The sequence below is a fragment of the Equus caballus genome, chromosome 11, assembly GCF_041296265.1.
Source record: "Equus caballus isolate H_3958 breed thoroughbred chromosome 11, TB-T2T, whole genome shotgun sequence".
Classification (NCBI taxonomy): Eukaryota; Metazoa; Chordata; class Mammalia; order Perissodactyla; family Equidae; genus Equus; species Equus caballus.
Genome location: NC_091694.1, coordinates 4130313 through 4147921, shown reverse-complemented (window position 1 = coordinate 4147921; position 17609 = coordinate 4130313). Strand labels below are relative to the sequence as shown.

At 55.9% G+C, this 17609-nt stretch overlaps 1 protein-coding gene and 1 long non-coding RNA gene across 4 annotated transcripts in view; one reads left to right on the top strand and one right to left on the bottom strand.

The window, feature by feature from the left end:
- The window catches only part of DNAH17 (dynein axonemal heavy chain 17), a 110733-nt gene that overhangs the window by 23116 nt on the left and 70008 nt on the right, over positions 1-17609 (bottom strand). For all 3 annotated transcript variants that reach the window (XR_011422768.1, XM_070225874.1, XM_023651905.2), the window contains 11 exons: positions 13191-13457; positions 11874-12035; positions 10032-10265; positions 8535-8699; positions 6727-6822; positions 6338-6555; positions 3745-3952; positions 3312-3427; positions 1513-1705; positions 967-1202; positions 149-271 (listed from right to left, as the gene is read on the bottom strand). Coding sequence is in view for 2 of the 3 variants with exons in the window: in XM_070225874.1 (XP_070081975.1) it covers positions 149-271; positions 967-1202; positions 1513-1705; positions 3312-3427; positions 3745-3952; positions 6338-6555; positions 6727-6822; positions 8535-8699; positions 10032-10265; positions 11874-12035; positions 13191-13457 (2018 nt within the window). In the remaining variant the exon portion in view is untranslated. The remainder of the gene's footprint in view (positions 1-148; positions 272-966; positions 1203-1512; positions 1706-3311; positions 3428-3744; positions 3953-6337; positions 6556-6726; positions 6823-8534; positions 8700-10031; positions 10266-11873; positions 12036-13190; positions 13458-17609) is intronic.
- On the top strand, positions 7488-14894 carry LOC138916087 (uncharacterized). The gene is made up of 3 exons (XR_011422769.1): positions 7488-7695; positions 8470-8873; positions 14043-14894. It is a non-coding gene; the product is annotated as an uncharacterized lncRNA (long non-coding RNA).

The window sequence follows — 17609 nt, the reverse complement described above, 5'->3', positions numbered from 1 at the left end:
TTCTTTCACATGAGCATTTTGCTAACATCCCTGTTGCCCACCAGGAAGGCAAAGGAAATTCCCGCACTTTCCCTCTGTACACAGGCCAGACCTCACCACTGAGGGTGTTTGCGTGGGTCAAACCACAGAGGTGGACACAGCAGCTTACTTTCCCTTTTTAATTGTGTTCCTGCCCAGTAGAGGGTCCAGCACGGGGTCCACAGTTTCGCCAATGTTCTCGATGAGCAAGATGTCCCCTTCTGAAATGGCCTGCTCGATGATGTCCAGGTAGCTGTGGGCACAGCACAGGAGCCATTTAATGACATAGGGCTCAGTGACGGTGCAATCGTGTGCCCCAAGAGGCAGCCGTCAGAGCAGGAAGGCCCGAGGGAGAGGTGACCAAGGGGCCAATAACCCATTCCTGTCCGCAACTCATCCTTCCCTAAGGGGAACCCAAAGACTTCTGTGTAAATCACCACTGGGCTCCTGGGAATGGAGGTGACAACGGAGCTGCGTTATGGCTGTAGAGCCAAACATTTCGCATCTGTGTCTCATCCATCTCCCCAGCACGCTGGGAAGGCACGCAGGGCAGCCTTTGTTACGGCCATTGTTTCTCATCTCTGACGAGGACATAAACCACACGAGAGATGAGAGATGAGAAAATGACCAGCCTGCAGTCTCCTGGCCAGCAAATGGCGAGACAGGACCCAAGCCAGGCTGGGAGCCCAGTCAGTGCTTCCTCCCTGCGGGAGCGGCAGGTAATGAGGGGAAGGGAGAAGAGCCCAGAGTTGGATTTTTTACTATTGGTGCTGTTACCCAAGGTCAAATATTAAAAAACGAAAAAAAAATCCACCTGTGGGCCAGTCTTTAAAGCTCTGTCCATCCATTTAACAAGTGTGAAATGCCTAGGGTGTATTTCCCAGCACAATGGCCCTCCAGCCAGCGGCTGCCTCTGGAACCCCTCCTGCTTGCACCGTCGTCACGCACCTCTTCTGTCCCAGGCGGATGGCTTTCAGCTCCTCGCCGTATTTGTTTTTGATCCACTTGATGCCTTGCAGCTGGGCGTCCACGATGAGGGGCCAGCGCTCCGTGTTGCACAGGATGGTGGCGTTCTCAGTGGACATGCGGTCACTGGGGAGGCCCTGGTTGTTCCAAGTGGCCACGTCTGCATCATCGGTCAGCAGACTCAAGGGATCCAGACCCTCCGTGATCGGGATGGGGACCTGCCGAAGGGACGTGCTGTTTCTTAGAAAGGGTGACGTGACCTTATTGCTCTCCAAATAATACGGTGGTTCTGCGGTTAGACAGTGGGCGAGCCAGGCCATCTGGGACAAGACAGCCATTTGTATCACCCTGACAAAGCAGCTTGGAACCTGGCCAGGAAGGATGTCAGCATCGGCCACACTGGGCCACAGTGTAAACCCTGAGCGGCCGGAGCCTCAGTCGCAGGAGCGAAGGTGAGATTGGGCTGGGTCTGCCCTGCTGGGGACCTCCCCAAATTTCCCAAGGGACAAACGTGACCATACCTCTTACCTTTAGTTTATTTATATAAGGGATCCAAAATTTATCCATCAGCTCATTTCGGTATTTCTTGGTGAAGTAGCCCACGTAGGAGACAAAGGCAGAAATCAGCAGGACGTCCCCACACAGAGTGATCCCCTGGCTTTTGAAGTTCTCCACCGATTCAGCCCAGCGGACATTTTCTGACGCCAGTCCTCCTACCAGCCTACGATGAGAACATGGGGCGGGGCGGAGGGGGGCGGTAAACGAAGAGCGCGCTCTGGGTGAAAGAGAGGATGGGCTCGAAGACCCAGGAAGGCCCTCCTCCACCGTTGACTCCCAGGAATCTTCAGAGCTTCGAACACTTACAGGACTTAGTGCTTCAACAATGAAAATGCTTTGGGGGAAATGTTTGGGAAAAAATGCTTTAGGGAAGCAAAATGAATGCTTTGTGGTGGCATCTGGGAACACTGTGCTTCCCTTCTCCAAGCCATGTGCACTGATGTCACATCTATGCTGACGACATTGGAGCATTTCGCCCCCGTGCGAAAGCTGCTGCCTGGACACCACTGAGCCCACCCTTGGGCTAGCAGGAAGTCTGGATAGAGGCGGAGGCCGGGTGGTGGCCATGGGGGTGCGTGTGGCATCCAGGGGGCACCTGGCCCTGTGTGGAGTGGGGACTCCAGGGTGTGCAGCGTGCTTCTCAGGCCACTGGCCCCAGGACTGGTCGCTGACCCAAAATGGCACACCATGAGCCTGAGAGCGTTGACACAGTTGTTGAAAGGGTAGGGCCCCATCCAGCCCACTGTGCTCTGTCTGCAGCACCCTCCGACGAGCCCTGACTTGCCAATGGCCGAAAGATCACTTTGTATTCTTGGCAGGTGAGGTCCGGTCCCTCGGGTGGTGATGTCCGCACCTTACTGAGGCCAACCCCAAGCAGCATGGGGATCTCCTGGGGTCCCTACAACACACTGACGACAACCAGTCAACGGTCACCAGCCACTGGCGCGGAGGAAATACAACCAGGAGCCACACCCTAGAACTGACTCCACCTGCCAGGGTCCTGGTGCTCACTTTCAAAAATATGGCAAGAAAGCTTTACAGCTGCGCTGTCCACTAGGGCAGCCGTACGAGCCACACGTGGCTGGTGAGCACTCGAGCTGCGGCTGGTCCTAACTGAGACGTGACTGCAGGTGTACACATGGGATTTCAAGGAGTCAGAATGAAATATGCATAAAACATCTCATTGATCATTCTTATGTTGATCACACGCTGACGTGATCAGATTTTGAGTTATATATTATCAAACTCAATTCCATCTGTTTCTTTGTAGTGTTTTAAGGTGGCAACTGGAAAATTTAAAATGATAGACGTGGCTCATGTATTCCCACTGGAAGCCGCTGCTCTGGAGTCCACATGCATTATATACACTAGAAAGTGGACGTGCGCTGTCAAAGGACCCTGGAAGCCTGCCCCCTGCACCCTACACCACGGTTTGGCTAAGGGTGGGTTACAACGGGGTGCTGCCCAGAGTGAGCCCCCGTTGATACAGTGTCCAGGCAGGTCTGGGTTATCTGGGGCTCTGCACTGCAAAAGGTCGTGTTTCCTGAAGGTCACTGAATGCATGGGGGTCCAGAGGGGAGGGGTGGGACTTTGGTCAATAATTAGTCATTAGGTTTATCCTCATGACTTTGTGCTGAAAAAGTGAAAGCTGGGATGTTGCTGCTTCCACCTGGGGCTCATTCCTCCCCCTCCCAAGGCCGTTCTGTGGGCTCGTCCCTTTCAGGGCATTGGCAAGACAGGAGGGTGGCCTGCGGGGAGGAGCGAGCTACCTGTTGGCCAGCGAGATCACCCTGTTGGTGGCATCGGCCTCCTGTTGGCACTTGATTTTCTCAGCTGTCGCTTTTTCAAATGCCGACGTTAAGTTGCTCAGGTTGGCGTTGAGTTCCTGGAAAAACAAGATGGAAGGCCCCAAAATCGAGCAACGGGAGGCATTCCCAGCCCCCTGGGAGCATGGCCGAGCCCTGTGACAGTTGGGCAAGGAACAGAGCTTCCCATAAATGCCAGGAGCCCTCTGGGGCACAGGAGCCTCGGACGCTGAGTGGCCTCCTGGCCTGATCTGGTCCCCACAGTGGCCTGCCTTCTCTTGTGCTGCTTAATCATTCACGATGGCGGGCCGTGCCAACCCCTTTTAAACGGAGATATTGACGGGCGGCGTGAGCAAGTGGCTCTGGGGTTTCCCTCGGGATGCGAGCGAGCTCTTACAGCGATCTTGTTTTTGATGCGAGAGAGCTTCTCCTGCGCCTCAGCCAGCTCTGCGTTCGCCTCCTCCAGGGCCTGCCTCTTGGGGGCCACATCGCAGTACACCTCATAGAAGCGGACGATGTTGATGCACCAGGAGCAGAGGCCCGCGGCGGCCGTGGACTTGGAGCGGATGAACTCGGGGTCAAACGTCGGGTTGCCTTGGTAGGGCCTGAGAGGGAACAGTGGGGCGGCGCTGGCGTGGGCTCTGTGGGACGCAGGCCCACGTGGTGTGATCTCCCAGCCTTCCGTGCTGCCCCCGTGCATGCGTGCACCGCTCTGGCCACTGACTACAAGCGAGAGCAGTAGGAGCGTAACGAATTTTCTTTTTGGTATCTTAACGATTACAGAAAGAAGAAAAAATAAAACACAGAATTCTGTCCCCTGAAGTGGAGTTTGGGGTGGGGAGGGGAATGGACAGTAATGATTTAAGGCCTATATTCCAGATGAAGGAAGGAAACCAGCATTTTTTATCCTCTCTGTTCCTAACGCTTTATGTGACTGGTCTCATTTTCCTTCTCCAACGTCTCCATTCATAGGCAAGAAAACTGGGTTCAGAGAGGGTCAGACACTTGCTCAAAGTAAGTGACAGCAAGTGGTGGAACCAGAGTTTCTCCATCAAGTTCTCTGGTTGGGTGCCGTGTGTCAGTGCCGTCCTGAATGCTTTGCAAACGTCAGCTCCTGGAGCCTGCCCCCGCCTTGCCAGTGTCGTCCCCCCTTCTTACTCTGGGTAAGCAGGCCCAGAGAGGCTGAGCATGTCTTCCCAGGTGACACAGCTCAGAAGGGGCAGCCCCGGGACTCATGCCGAGTCAGGCGGCCCCAGGGGCCACCCCCGCCCTGGCTCTGCTGGGCCACTCCTGCCTCCCCAGGGCGTGGTGCCCTGTTTTCCAGGATCACCACAGTGAGGGGAAGGAGCTAAGGATGAGATTTAAAAGAGACAACAGTGCAGATGTCATCTTACAGAGCAACCAGGAAAAATGCCCCAGGTGCAGTTTAGACACTCTGGAAACTAGTATTTTAAAAATGATGACGACGTCATTGAGCATAACCAAGTGAAGTGTCTGAGGAAAGGATTCTGACTGGATAATTCACAGCAATCATTGGAAAGCGATTTGAATCTAGATGGGAAGGCAGCCGTCGTCTCCTCCCTCTGGTTTATTTTATGCTTTGTCTAGGCTAATATTAAGACGAGCCTGCATCTTTTACACACACAGCAGACGGTGTGGGGTGGTGGCAGTCGAGAAGTTTGCCGGGCGACAAGGAGAAGACATTCATCATGGCGTGATTGATGATGGTGGAGATGGAGCAGCCTAAACCCTCCACCGTGCCGGAATAGTAGGTAAATTACCATTTGTCTGCGGCAAGATTATACAACAGGTACAAATCAAGCTGGGCAGCGTTTTAATAACAAAGGGAAAAGTTGTGGGTTTTTTCCACAATGTTAAGCAAAGACTCAAAGCAGAACAAATAATTGCACACATACAATATTAGTCCAACTATGGAAAAAAACTGTTAGAAAAAAGACTGAAAGGAAACATACCAAATGTTGATAGAAGCTGCTCCCTGGGGGTAGGCCTGTGTTTTTCTCGTCTGTTCTCTTATGCTTAAACTAATCTTTATTTATCAAACGTTTTTCAATCGTCCAACCCTCTTCCTCAATAAATGGGAGCTGGGAGATGTTGGGGTCTCACCTGGGGTCATGGGGTATGACTCTGTCTGAGTCAGGGTCAGGTGGACCCTAAAATTGGGCTGCCAGGGGACGGTCAGCGAGGAACCACGTGGGCTAAAGATCAGTGGGTCTGAGTGCTAACAAATGGAGTACCTCACGAACACTGGCGCCTTGGAATATATGGTGCAAAACATGGATGTCCCCCCACACACCCTTCCCAAGTCCCACCCCCACCCCGGAGGTAGCGCTGCCAGTCCTGTCGAGTGTGTCCCTCCACATGAGGTGCATTTACAGTGAGACCAGTGAAAAGGAGAAAGGATGCCCAACAGAGCCCGAGCCAGGAAACACGTGTGTGTACATGTGTGTGTACGTGTGTGTGTACATGCGTGGGCATCGTGTGTGTGTGTGTGTGTGCTCAGCTGTTCCTGCAGGGAATGCCTCTGGGCCCTGGTTGGCCTCTCTCATTGTCCTGTTATCCCGAGGGGTTCCTGTGGCTGCACTGTCACCTGGGGTCCTGGAGAGCTGTGTGACGTGTCCCGGGGCCCTTCCTGTGTGTTGTGTGGGGAAGAGGCTCCTAGATCTTGAGGCAGACGGTGATGAGGCTCCCCAGGAGCTGGGGACCACGCTTCACCTGCATGCCTGGACAACTCAGATCCAGCCAGATTGGCCCAGACCGCCACCTGCCGTCTTTGGGGTTCCGCCTTGCTCCGTGCAGCCCCAGACCCTGCCCCACCCCTGGCAAGCTCAGGCTTCCCTTGGGAATGCACATCGCAAGGTGGGGGGCTGGTGAGAGAAGATTCTGGGACCATGCAGGCTTGGACTTAATGTGCTCCCGACAGACCCAAGAACTCCGTGCACCTCACCTGGTGCGGCCGCACCCTCACTCACTTAAACGCTTTCAGGCAGGCCTCAGGGATGTGCTCCTTGTCGAACTTTTTCAAGGAGTCCAGGAAGGTGTCCACTTTGCCCATCATGATTTTCGCAGCTTTCCAGCTCTTGTCCTTGGGGATCTTGCCCCCGGGCGCAGTGAGGATCATGACGGCGGCCGTGACGTTGACCACGGCATCCGGGGGGGACCCGAAGGACTTCAGCTCTGTCAGGTTGTTCTGCAAACGACAGACAGATGGGACGGACCTGAAGGGGATTTAGCCCTCTGAGCAGGACCTGGAGGCCCCAGTGAGGACCCCAGGGAATCTGCCTTGAGCTCCATTTGAGTCGACTGCCTGGCGATTCCTCTCACGCAGGCTGGTTCCCGTTTCTTTCTTTCTCTCCCTCACCTTGTTCAGAGTGTCAAGAGCTTCCTGCGCGGCCAGCAGGGCCGGCTCTGCCTTGGCCAGGTCCGTTTCACAGGCCTTTTGTTTCTCAGTGACATTCTGGAAGGAAGCCAGACAGGAAAGTTCGATGCAGGTGGGCCATCTGGGCAGCCGTGGGCAGGGGGAGCCCTGGGGAGCCCTTTGCCCCCCATGCAGCCCAGACCAGGGGGTCTGAGCTCCCAGAGAGGCTCAGCGCCTGCTGCCCTTGGCGCTCCTGGGCCCCATCTGGAAGCTGCCCTCCCCCTCCACACTCCTGCGCCCCTGCCCCTCCACACTCAGGTCTGGATGCTCCGTGCGACAGCAGACTTGGGATTCAGAAATGGCCCTGTCCCTTCCATGGGCTCCAGCTCTCAGAACTGGAGGGGAAACCTGGGCCCACACAGACCACCCCCTGGCACTGAGGCCTTCTTGTGTCCTGGTGCCATTATGTGAGCATTTCAGAGGCGTAGCTCATCCCCTGGAGAAAGTGAGAACACGTCCATTCACCTGTGCATTCATTCGTTTATTCACACGTTCATGCATTCATGCATTCATTCGCTCTCCGGGTCGGGGGAGCCCCTCCGAGCCTTTGGATGCCAAACAGAGAGACCAGCAGAAGCCTGGTAGCTGTCAATCAGGAGCGCCATCTGCGTGATCAGAGGGGTGACGGAGAGGCAGCGAGGGCTGGGCTTGGCTGGGCAGGGAGGAGGGACAGGAAGGAGGGGATCTCTCTGAAAGACCTTCCCGGAGATTCCCGTTCCACACCCTACTCTAGGGACGGCGTGGGACATGACTGAGGGAGCGGGGCATGGCAGGCACTGACCCGGCCGGCTGTGCTGGCAGCTCCCAGAGCCTCTTCCCTGGAGCATCCCCGGGGGGCCCTTTCTGGAGGCAGGGGTCGGAGAGGGGCAGGCGCCCAGACATTAACAGCTGCATGTGAGCGTCGGACAGCAGGTCAGAGTCCAGGGTGCGGGTGTGGGTCCTGGTTCGGGTCCTGACTATGCCACTAGCTAGTTTTGAGACCTTGGGCACATTGCCGACCACCCCGGGCCTCAGCATCCCCAGCTGCCTAACAGGGTTGCGGTTGTACAGGTTACAGTGAGAAATGGAGAAGAGCTCCTGGCTGCCCTGCCTGGCCTCAGCCCCCGCCCCACTCCAGCACCAGGTGGGACCAGCTCCGGCCCCTCCTCCTGTCCAAGGCATAGAAACCACTTGTTGGCATGCCGTCCTCCATCTCAGGGGACAGCAGACAATGACTGGGACACTGTTAATATAACACTCATGAGGACGAATGACTGATGACACAAAAGCCATGCAGGGAGGGGTGATGAGAAATCAAACCAACAGTGCATGGACCTTCAGCTAGGAGCCCACTCGGGCCAGTGACTTTGGAACCTTGGGGGCTCCCTGTGCAGCAAGTCTGAGGACCAGGGCTCCCACCCAGTCCTCTCCAGCCTTAACGTGCTCAGGGGCCACGGCCTCTTGTTAAAGTGCAGGGCCAATGCAGCAGAGGTGGTCTGGGGCCCGAGAACCTGCATTTCTTACCAGCTCCCAGGATGCTGCCACTGTGGCCTGGGGACTGCACTTGGAGGGGCGCAGCTCCAGGACAGGCATTTCTCTAAAGGACAGCCCTCTCCAGAGCTGGGGGCCCTGAGCTTCCGGGAGACACTCTCCCTCGGGGAGGTCCTGCTGGTTTGGGAGCCCTCTCAGCCTTCGCTTTGCCCCTAGGAGGTCCCGACTGCTCAGGGAGGCCCGGCGGCAGAGCTCTCCTGAGGCCACGCGTGGCTCCCTACCTTGTTGATGACCTCCACCTTGATCTCTTCCTCGTCAGCAATGGCTTTCTCTTTGCTGACTTTCTCGGTTTCCACACCCACCACGTGGATCAGCTTGTCCGCATTCTCATTTTTCTGCTTGAGCTCAGTCTCCTGAATCGCCAGCTTGGCTTTTAAATCATCCACCTGGGGGAGGAGACACCAAGACATGGGCAAGCTTGGGCCCCGGCCGCCACACGCTGCCCTCCTCTGAGGTGGGCCGACAGCCACAGCAGCCACGGGCCAAGCAGAGCAGCAGGCCTATCAGTTGCTTATGATTCCCTGTGACTCGTTTCAACACGTCTTTGCAGCTTCTCCAAGGTAAGTATTTATTGAGCACCAATTATGTGCCAAGGGTCATAAGCATAAGACACATTCCCGTTGCTCAGGGAGTTGGTGCTCAAGGTGGCTGGATAAAAAAGTGTCAACGGAGTCACAGTACCGAGGAGTGCTGGGGAGGCTGGTGGGGCAGTGAGAGAAAGCTTGGAGCCAGAGTCAGAAAGCTCCCTCCAGAGCACCCGGGAGGCCCCAGGCCTGGCCAGGTGGGAGGGTGTGCTGGGAAGGGGTAAGTGATAGGGTGGGACATTCTTCCCCATTCTTGACAATTTCTACCTCGAGGAGGCTGCTCAGTTGCTGTAAGGGTCCCCTCCTGGGATGCACTCACTGTGTCCCAGGACCGCGTCTGGAAGGCACGTTTGGGAAAAAGAAATGGCCTGTTGGGCTGAGCTCCTCCCTGCTGCCCTTTGAGTGAGCTGTTGGAGTGGGAGCAGGCTCCTCCTTGGCTCCTCCAAGCTCTGTCCTCCTTGGACACCCCTGCCACCATGTTCCCCTCCATGCCCCCATAGGGGTGGTCCTGACCTGTTCAGCACTGTCCAGCACTGCCTGTGGCTGGGACAAGCCAGCCTGGCTCCAGTTCAGCAGGGCTTCCGCTAAAGCTGGGGTTCGGGTTCAGGCTCCCTCGAGGGCAGAAGGGCTGGGCTGCCCTCATCGCCCGCCCGCCCCACCCCGTGCCCTCACTGCGCTCCTCAGCTGGCACACACCTCGGGCAGGGAAGCGGCAGCTGTTTACCAGGCTCTCTGGCAGAGGGCAGGAAAGGCGAAGAAGCCGAGACTACGTCATAGAGGATATTTAAAGCCAGGCAGAAAATTTAAAAATCAATACGGTGTGAGACAAAGTGTGGCAGAAGCCTTTCGATCTGGGCCCCACAGCATGAGTGGTGTTTTGGAAACGATACACATTCATCGACGGCACTTGACCGGATAAGCCAATCCCGCCAGCCTCGGGACCCGAGGGAGAGCGCCCACCGTAACGCCAGCATTACGGAAGTGGTTTGAATCTATTTTTCATGTTAAAACCCATAATAGACTCTAGGGTATGAGAGTGGAAGTTTCTCCAAGGCAGGATTCCTGTTCCTCTTACTTCACTTCACACATGTGGGGGAAGGTTCCGGAACCCGCCCCCAGAGCCCCTGTCTCTGACCTGAGAAGCTGTGCTCTGCAGTTTCATCAGGCCGTTTTCCAGCCTCTCGATTTTGGCGACCAGCTCCATCCTCTTCTTGGCCAGCAGGTTCTGGTAGAGCTTGATCTGCTCCAGAAACGTCTTGGGCGTGGTGTAGTTGTAGCGCCGCTCGGTGGCCAGGTACACCTTGGACATCTCGTTGACGGTCGTGTGCACGTAGGACATGAACAGGCTGATGGAGGTCTTGACTTCTGGCTACAAAGACAAGACAGGGCCGTTCATCCCCCATTCCCCGGCAGGCACGGCCACATTCCGACAGGGCCCCGGGGAAGAGGCGGCTGTTGGCCACGGTGAGTCAGCAAGGCGGGGCTTCCCTTCCTTGCTGGGCACCCCGGACGAGCTGCACCCCCTCTCTCAACCTTGGCGGTTGAACTGTCAAAGGAGACAGCAACGCCTGCGGGGCCCGTTGTGGACGCTGCCAACATCGCCCCTCCGAGGGGTTAGCTCAGTGCCAGAGACAGCAGAGTTCATTCCTGTTACTCTCCCTCTGATTCACACACAGCTGCTCGCCTGGGAAGGCACAGGGCCCAGCAGCATGTTTGAACGACCCTGGTGATTCAGCAAGCATTTATTGTGCATTTCCTATTCTGGGTCCTGGGGTTTAGTAGCTCCTTTCCTGGCCGCCTCTGTCCTCGTTCCACACCAGGGTCTCGGCCCCCACCACCCGGGCCTACCCCACCTGCCTGAAGACGCTCACTGGGAGCTTTGCCCCAGGAATTATCCAAGCGACATTAATTTCAATTCAGGCTAATTTGGGCATGTGTTCAGCCAACCCATGTTTTTTCAGCATCGACTCTGCAGCCCTCGCTGGTGCCAGTGGTGGGGCCACTCCCCGCTCCTAGGAGACCCCTGTGTTGGGGACTGAAACCCTCATCTGTGAGCTCGGGGGAAACGTCCTAGCTGCAGCGTTCCTGGGAAGGGCGCGTCTCGCAAGTGAACACTCTAACGATGACAAGCAGTGGATGTGCCCATTTCAAAAATGAGGGTAAAAGTCAATTTCAGGTTTCTTATCCTACTTCATAAATGAATATGTGTTCAAAATACGTAAGACAGGATAACAAAGTGTGGTTTATCCCAGGGCTGCTCATCACTCGCACTGGCTGGGTCAGAGTTGAATGGTCATTTCTAGGGGCAATGAGCTCAAACGGCAAAGTGGGCACCACCCTTCAATTAAAAGAAAAGATGCTGTAAAAGAAAAGAAAAGGAGACGTATTATTGCCCCATCACACTTGTCACGCCCCATGGAAAGGGCAGGTCAGGGATGAGGGAGCAGCCCTGGGGGAGCCGTGTTGGAGCCCAAGGCAGGAGGAAAAGTGTGCGCCCCCGGATACACTTATCAGAGAGAACACAGGCTCTCCGATCAGCTCCCATCAGGGACGGAGTTTAAGGCCCGAGTTGCTCAGTGTGTTTGCATGCAGGCGTCAACCCTCTTGAACTGCAGCGGCCACGAGGGCTGGGCACCCTGGGCTGACTGGAACCTCCGTCCCCCGGCGCAGTGATGCAGGGCCGTGACCCGAGCAAACAGCAGCCTGCCTTTTTTACACTTCTGGTATTTGTTCATCGTGAATGCTTTAGCATCAATTTTGATTTTTAAAAAATACTGCATGAAAACTTCACTGATCTTGATGGCTGAGGTTTTTGGGGCCCCCTTAAATTTTGTGCCCAAGGCAAGTGCCTGACCTGCCTCACCATAACCCTGGCCCTGGCGGCAGGTGACCCGGGATCACTTGTCTCCCATGCAGCCAAGCCTCCCGGCCCTGTGAGTGCAGCACCGAGGGGGGCAGAGGAAGCCCAGGGACTCACCCGAATGCCCTCCGTCTCCTCCAGGAAGCGGGCGCTGACCGACACCAGGGCATCTTCCGGCCACTCGTGGAACCAGTCGATGGCCGTGCAGTTGACCACGGCAGGGAATTTTCTTGCTCGAACACGTAGGACAGAGCCCACGGGAGAGAAACACAGAATCACCTAGGTGAGGGACACAGATGAGCCGCTCATCAGGGTGCTGAGGCCAAATCGTGTCATTTTTGCCGAAAGCCCATTTAGAAGGAAAAGGCTCTGTCTTCAGATGTCTGGGGAGTGTGTTCCTGGTTCCGAGTTTGAAGTGTGGCCATTGTTTTGCAATGGATAAATGCTCAACTGACTTTTCGACCCTCACCAGCGATGTGAGGGTGCTGGGGTGCGCAGCCTCCTGAGGTGGCTCCCACAAAGGGGTCCAAAAAGGCCGGATGAAGGACGGAGTGGGGAATGGGCAGCCACGTTGGGCAGATGAGGCCGAGAACAGGAAAGGCTACAATCCCTTTGGCAGGTCGAGTCCCCAGGGACATGGAGCCTCCTCCAGGCCCCCAAGGACGGTCGCTAATTCCTGGACAGACTGGGACCCCCTGGGATCCCAGCTGCAGTAACTGCTGTGGGGACGGGCCCTGGTGGCCCTTTTGCTGGGCACTTCCTTCTCACGGAAGCCTCAGCCTCCCGCCCCCTCCTCGTTCTGTGGTCCCTTCTTCCGTGGGCACAGCAGGTGGCTCACTGGACGTGGCCGGTCCCCTGAAGAAGAGCCAGGCAGAGCACCGAGGAAGGGGCTGGGCGCAGGGAGCATCCACCAGGGGACTCCTAAGCCCCCACATCACATTCACTCATTGGGTTGTGTCACCCAGAGGGGACGTAGAGAGGAAACTTGCTTCATTTGCATCAAGCAGGGAAAAATGACAGCCAGCAGGTGCCTAGAAGAGCTATGGGGTTGGACCCTCCCCAAAGGGCAGCGCAGCCAGGCCAGGGGGCAGCTGCCCTCATGGGACGCTGACAAGGAGGGAGAAAAAGCTCCAAACTTCTCCCAGTCTAACTAGGGCGGTTCAGCCTACCTTCCCTACGAGGAATGCTCAAGGTTATCTATTTAAACTTGCCAGGGCCGGCGGGGGTGGGGAAGGTCTCATGTATAAAGCACTTCTTTTGGCCACGAGATACCTCCAATGGCCCACATGCATCAGGCAGCCCACCCACTCTCCCGGTGGACCACCACAGCCTGCAAGGGGGCAGCCGCACCTCCTCACAGAGCAAGGCCCAGGGCTGGGAAGGCAACAGGCACCGCACCGGGCTGCCAGGACCCTGTGAAGACGAGCCTCCTACCTTGAGCTGCCTGCGCACTTTTTCGATGAAGAATTTCCAGCACGCTTCCCGAGTGTCGGCCATGCCGAGGGACTTCACTTGCGGTCGCATGGAGGAAATGATGTTCTCCACCTCGTCCTCCAGGAACAGCCCTGGGATCTCCCCCGAGGCCAGCAGGTCGTTGATCAGCACCAGAAACTGCTCCTCCGCCACCTGGGAGTCCGTCATCAGGAACACGGAGGGGACGTTCTTCACAGCCGACTTCATGTACTGCGCCGTCAGGTCAAGCTGGGCCCAAGGAGGACAGGCTTAGGGTCCTTGCCGAGAAGATGCTCAGGTAGAAGCGTCCCCCACAACCACCCGGGAAGGGACACCTGGCGATCGGCTTCGTAAACAATGTGTAGGGTCTGTAGAAGGCAATCCACCCAAAGCCTCGAGTGGAGAACACGCTCACTCATAGCAGCACCGCTCACGACAGCCCAAAGCGGGGAGCGAGCCGAGCGTGCGCGGACAGGTGGCGGGGGCATGGTGGGGTCCATTCACGCCGTGGAAGAGCATGCAGCCTTAAAAGGAAGGGAGTTCTGACACTTGCTACAAGGAGGAGCCCAGAGGCCATTGCGCTCAGTCAAACCAGCCAGTCACAATAGGACGAATACTGTATGATTCCACCTACGCGAGGCACTTAGGGCAGCCAAACTCATAGAGACAGAGAGTAGGACGGCGGGGGCCGGGGCCGGGGAGGGGGATGGGAAGATGAAAGAGCTCTGGAGACGGGCAGTGATGACGGTTGCACGACCATGTGAATGTACTTAATGCCACTCAACTGTATAGTTAAAGTGATAAATTTTGTGTTATGTATGTTTTACCACACAGAGAAAAAGGAAAAAAGCCCTGAAATGGAGACCTTAAAAAAGGCCCGTAAGAAATCCCCACAGGCTTGGATTGGGAGCCGTCACCCTGGAAAGCAGGAGCCCTCCTCAGAGGAGGCCCACACTTCAGGTGACTGCCAGCACTCTACTAGCAGGATTTAAAGAGACAGCTCGACAAATCAGTGCATGGTCATTCTGGAAGAATAAATGAAGGAGATTAGCAAAAAAAAAGAAAAAAAAAAGAAGTAGCAGCATGTTACAGAGTGATGAGGATTATTTTAGGCTGGTTACTTTTAAAAACTGCAGATGAGAAGGGGGCTCCAAGGAGTGGAATTTGCTTGCCCTTCAGATGAGAGACATTTGCATTTGTGAAGGAAGTCTCCATCTGTGGGGGTTGTCTCCCTCGGCACCAGGAGGAAGGGGGGATGGCCTTATCTCTGGAAACTCTTAACGGGGAAGGCAAGGACTTAAGTTATTTACTGTCTGGCAACCTCATGTAACTGACCACCCCCCCAACATCCTCCTTTGTCTTTAGCTGAAGATAATATTTAAGCGGTGGCTTCTGTCATTTACTTAATCCGGTTTGATTCTTATCTAAAAGTTATAGGACCACCCAATAACCAGGCCCTACTGGCACTGATACCATTTTAACAACTCTTTTTACATATTCTTTCCTTTGTCTCATAAAGAGATAACTCACATACCTATGCCTTAAATTTAGCCTTACTCTCCACCCATGTTTGCAGCAGAAGCGGCAGCAGGAGCTCCCCATGCCAGCAGCACCTCCTCCTGCCCTTGGGTCCCGTTCCCATGCTATTCCACACTATTCTCTAAATAAAACAGCACTACTGCCAGACCTTGAGAGTCCAAGAAATCTTTCTTTCGACTCCTTGGCTCACCGACCACGCATCATAGAGTAGTATGAATAGCTTGCTATTTTTGAAAAATACACCAATTTACATGTCGATTGTAAACATACGTTAAAAATGTCCGTCGGCATCATCTAAGTATCACTGTGAATTTTCAGTTTGCTGATTTGCTTTTCTACAGTGCCTCACCTTCCTGTAAGGCCTGCGGGCCTCCGTACTCGTTTAAAAGCTCAGCTCTGCCCTGTGGGAGCAGCCCGCCCCCCTGGCATCTCTGTTCAGAGGAACATCGCCGAGGTCCCTGAGCGGGAGTCGAGGGGGTGGGGGAGTGGTGACTGGGGTCAAACGTCAACCACAAATTCCGTGCGTTTGATGAGCTAAAAAAAAAAAAAAAAACGTCAAAGGCAAGCCCTGGGCTTGGAAAGGCAGAGGCCACAGGTGGGAGTCGGCACCGGCAGCACCCCTGGACTCGGCCTCCTGCTGCCCTGGAGACAGAATCGCTCTTCTCAGTTCACAGCGCTATCAGCTATCGCGTTCGTTGGTTGGAGGCCGACAATCCCGGAGTTCGTGCTATGTGTCTACTATGGAGGCTTAGTTGCAGGTGTGGGTCCAGCGGCCATCCCCGGGGAGGAGGAGCGAGGAGAGCAGGCGCTGATGGCAGCTTCCGGCAGGTCCGGAGCACAAGGGCCCGTCCTCAGGAACACCGCTGGCGGCTCTTCACGCCCGCAGGTGGAATGCCTGGGCGGTGGGGGGAAAGCTGCGAAGTGGCACCAAGTTCAGATTCCGATCCGGCTCAGCTTGGCTCGCCAAGGCAAGGGAAGCTGCTTGGAGAGAGCCTACTAACTGCTGCAGGATCCAGGCCAGAGCAGAAGATTCTGGAAAGACCCAAGGCCCGTAAGGCCTGTGAAGGGAGCTGAGGGCTCGGCTTGTGGAGGACCGGCCCCCTCGGCCCTGCGACTCCTCTTCAGCTGCGTCTTCTCCTCCTCGCTCTCTCTTCAGCTCCTGCCCCTGGTTCTCTCAGTGCCCCCAGGAGAGCCTGCTATGGCCAAGACCACAGGGCCATCTGTCTGGATTCTCTGTGGCCTTGACCCCACCATCTCAAAGCTCCACCGTCTCTGGGCTTCTGGCCACAGCTCCCACCGTGGCACTCGCTGCATGCCTGCTGACAGCTGCTCTGTGCCGTGGCCCTCGTCCTGTCCGCCCCGGGGATTCCGTCCTGCCTCAGCCTGTTTATCCTCTCTTGCATGCTCTCCTCCACTCCCACCCTCTTTGGCCGTGTGGCCTGTCCTGACATCTCCACCTCCCACCTTTTCCTGCATTTTCCCACCTCCATGTCCACTTGCGTGTCAGTCATCTCCTCCCAGTATCCCCTAAATTCCTCAGACGCCCACATACGCAACGCAGCATTCATTATCGTGGTTTCTCCCAGCATTTGCGTCTCGGCTGCCCTTGCCCCCAGCCCACTTCTCCCCCGTCATCTCCTGTCTGGTTGAGGGCGCCATCATGCTAGAACTGCTCCAGCTGCAAACGGCATTGTCAGCTCCAGAAGCTCAGCTCCTGCGGGTCCCCTCTCTGGCTAGAACACACTGCAGAGGCCCTTTTCCTCGCTGTAGCCGTCATTGTTGCCGGTAGAGAGGAAGGAATGTGGAGACAAGATTTGGGAGGTGGGGGGCTGGCCCCGTGGCTGAGTGGTTAAGTTTGCACACTTCGCTGCAGGCGGCCCAGTGTTTCATTGGTTCGAATCCTGGGCGTGGACATGGCACTGCTCATCAAACCACACTGAGGCAGCGCCCCACATGCCACAACTAGAAGGACCCACAACGAAGAATATACAACTATGTACCAGGGGGCTTTGGGGATAAAAAGGAAAAAAATCAAATAAAAAAAAAATTCTAAAAAAAAAAAAAGATTTGGGAGTGGGTCTCAAGGAAGTGGGAAGAAGGGGTGTGGCCAGGGCTGCGAGATGGACAGGGAGCTTTCTCAGACCTTCGTCACAGGTTGCACAAACACAAGGCCCAGCTTCCGCCCTCCTCTTGGTCTGATGGCCGCTCCCCGGCCCTCCTTGTTCAACAGCAGCTGCAAGTCAGGGAGGCCACCCGGCCTGCTTGGACCATGGCCGCCCCTCACTCAGTTTCCAGGGCTTCTCCACAGGGTCCGGCCCAGCTCTCTGGGCTACTACTCCAGCCTTGGGAAAGGTCTCACAGGAATAAAAAAAGCACGCTGCCACCTGGCCTGGGGACTGTGCGTGGGGAGCTGGGGTCAATGGGTAGGATCCCAGCAAGGCGCCCGCCTCCACGCTCCCATGGGGCAGGCAGAGCCCTCGCTGGCCCACCTCTAGGTTCTGGTTCACGTCACTCCCTTCTCCCTTCTCACTACACTGCCCGGTTCCAGCCTTGGTGGGGTCACCGGGCTTCTGCGGCACCACCCCACCGGTCACCCTGCGGCAATCTCTGCTGTCTTCAGACCGTCCTCCACTTTGTTCCAGAACACTGCCAGGTCTTGCTCCTCTTCTGCTCAAACATCTTGATGGTATCTCGTTTTCTCAGGACTAAGTCCAGGATTTTCCACGTGGCACATGATGTTCCCGGGGTTGGATCCGGACCCCTTTCCTGCCATATCTCTGATGTCCAGTGGGCGCCCACAGATGATGGAAGGGATTTTATGACATAATATCTATCATGTCATTGTGAATGTGTATGTTACAC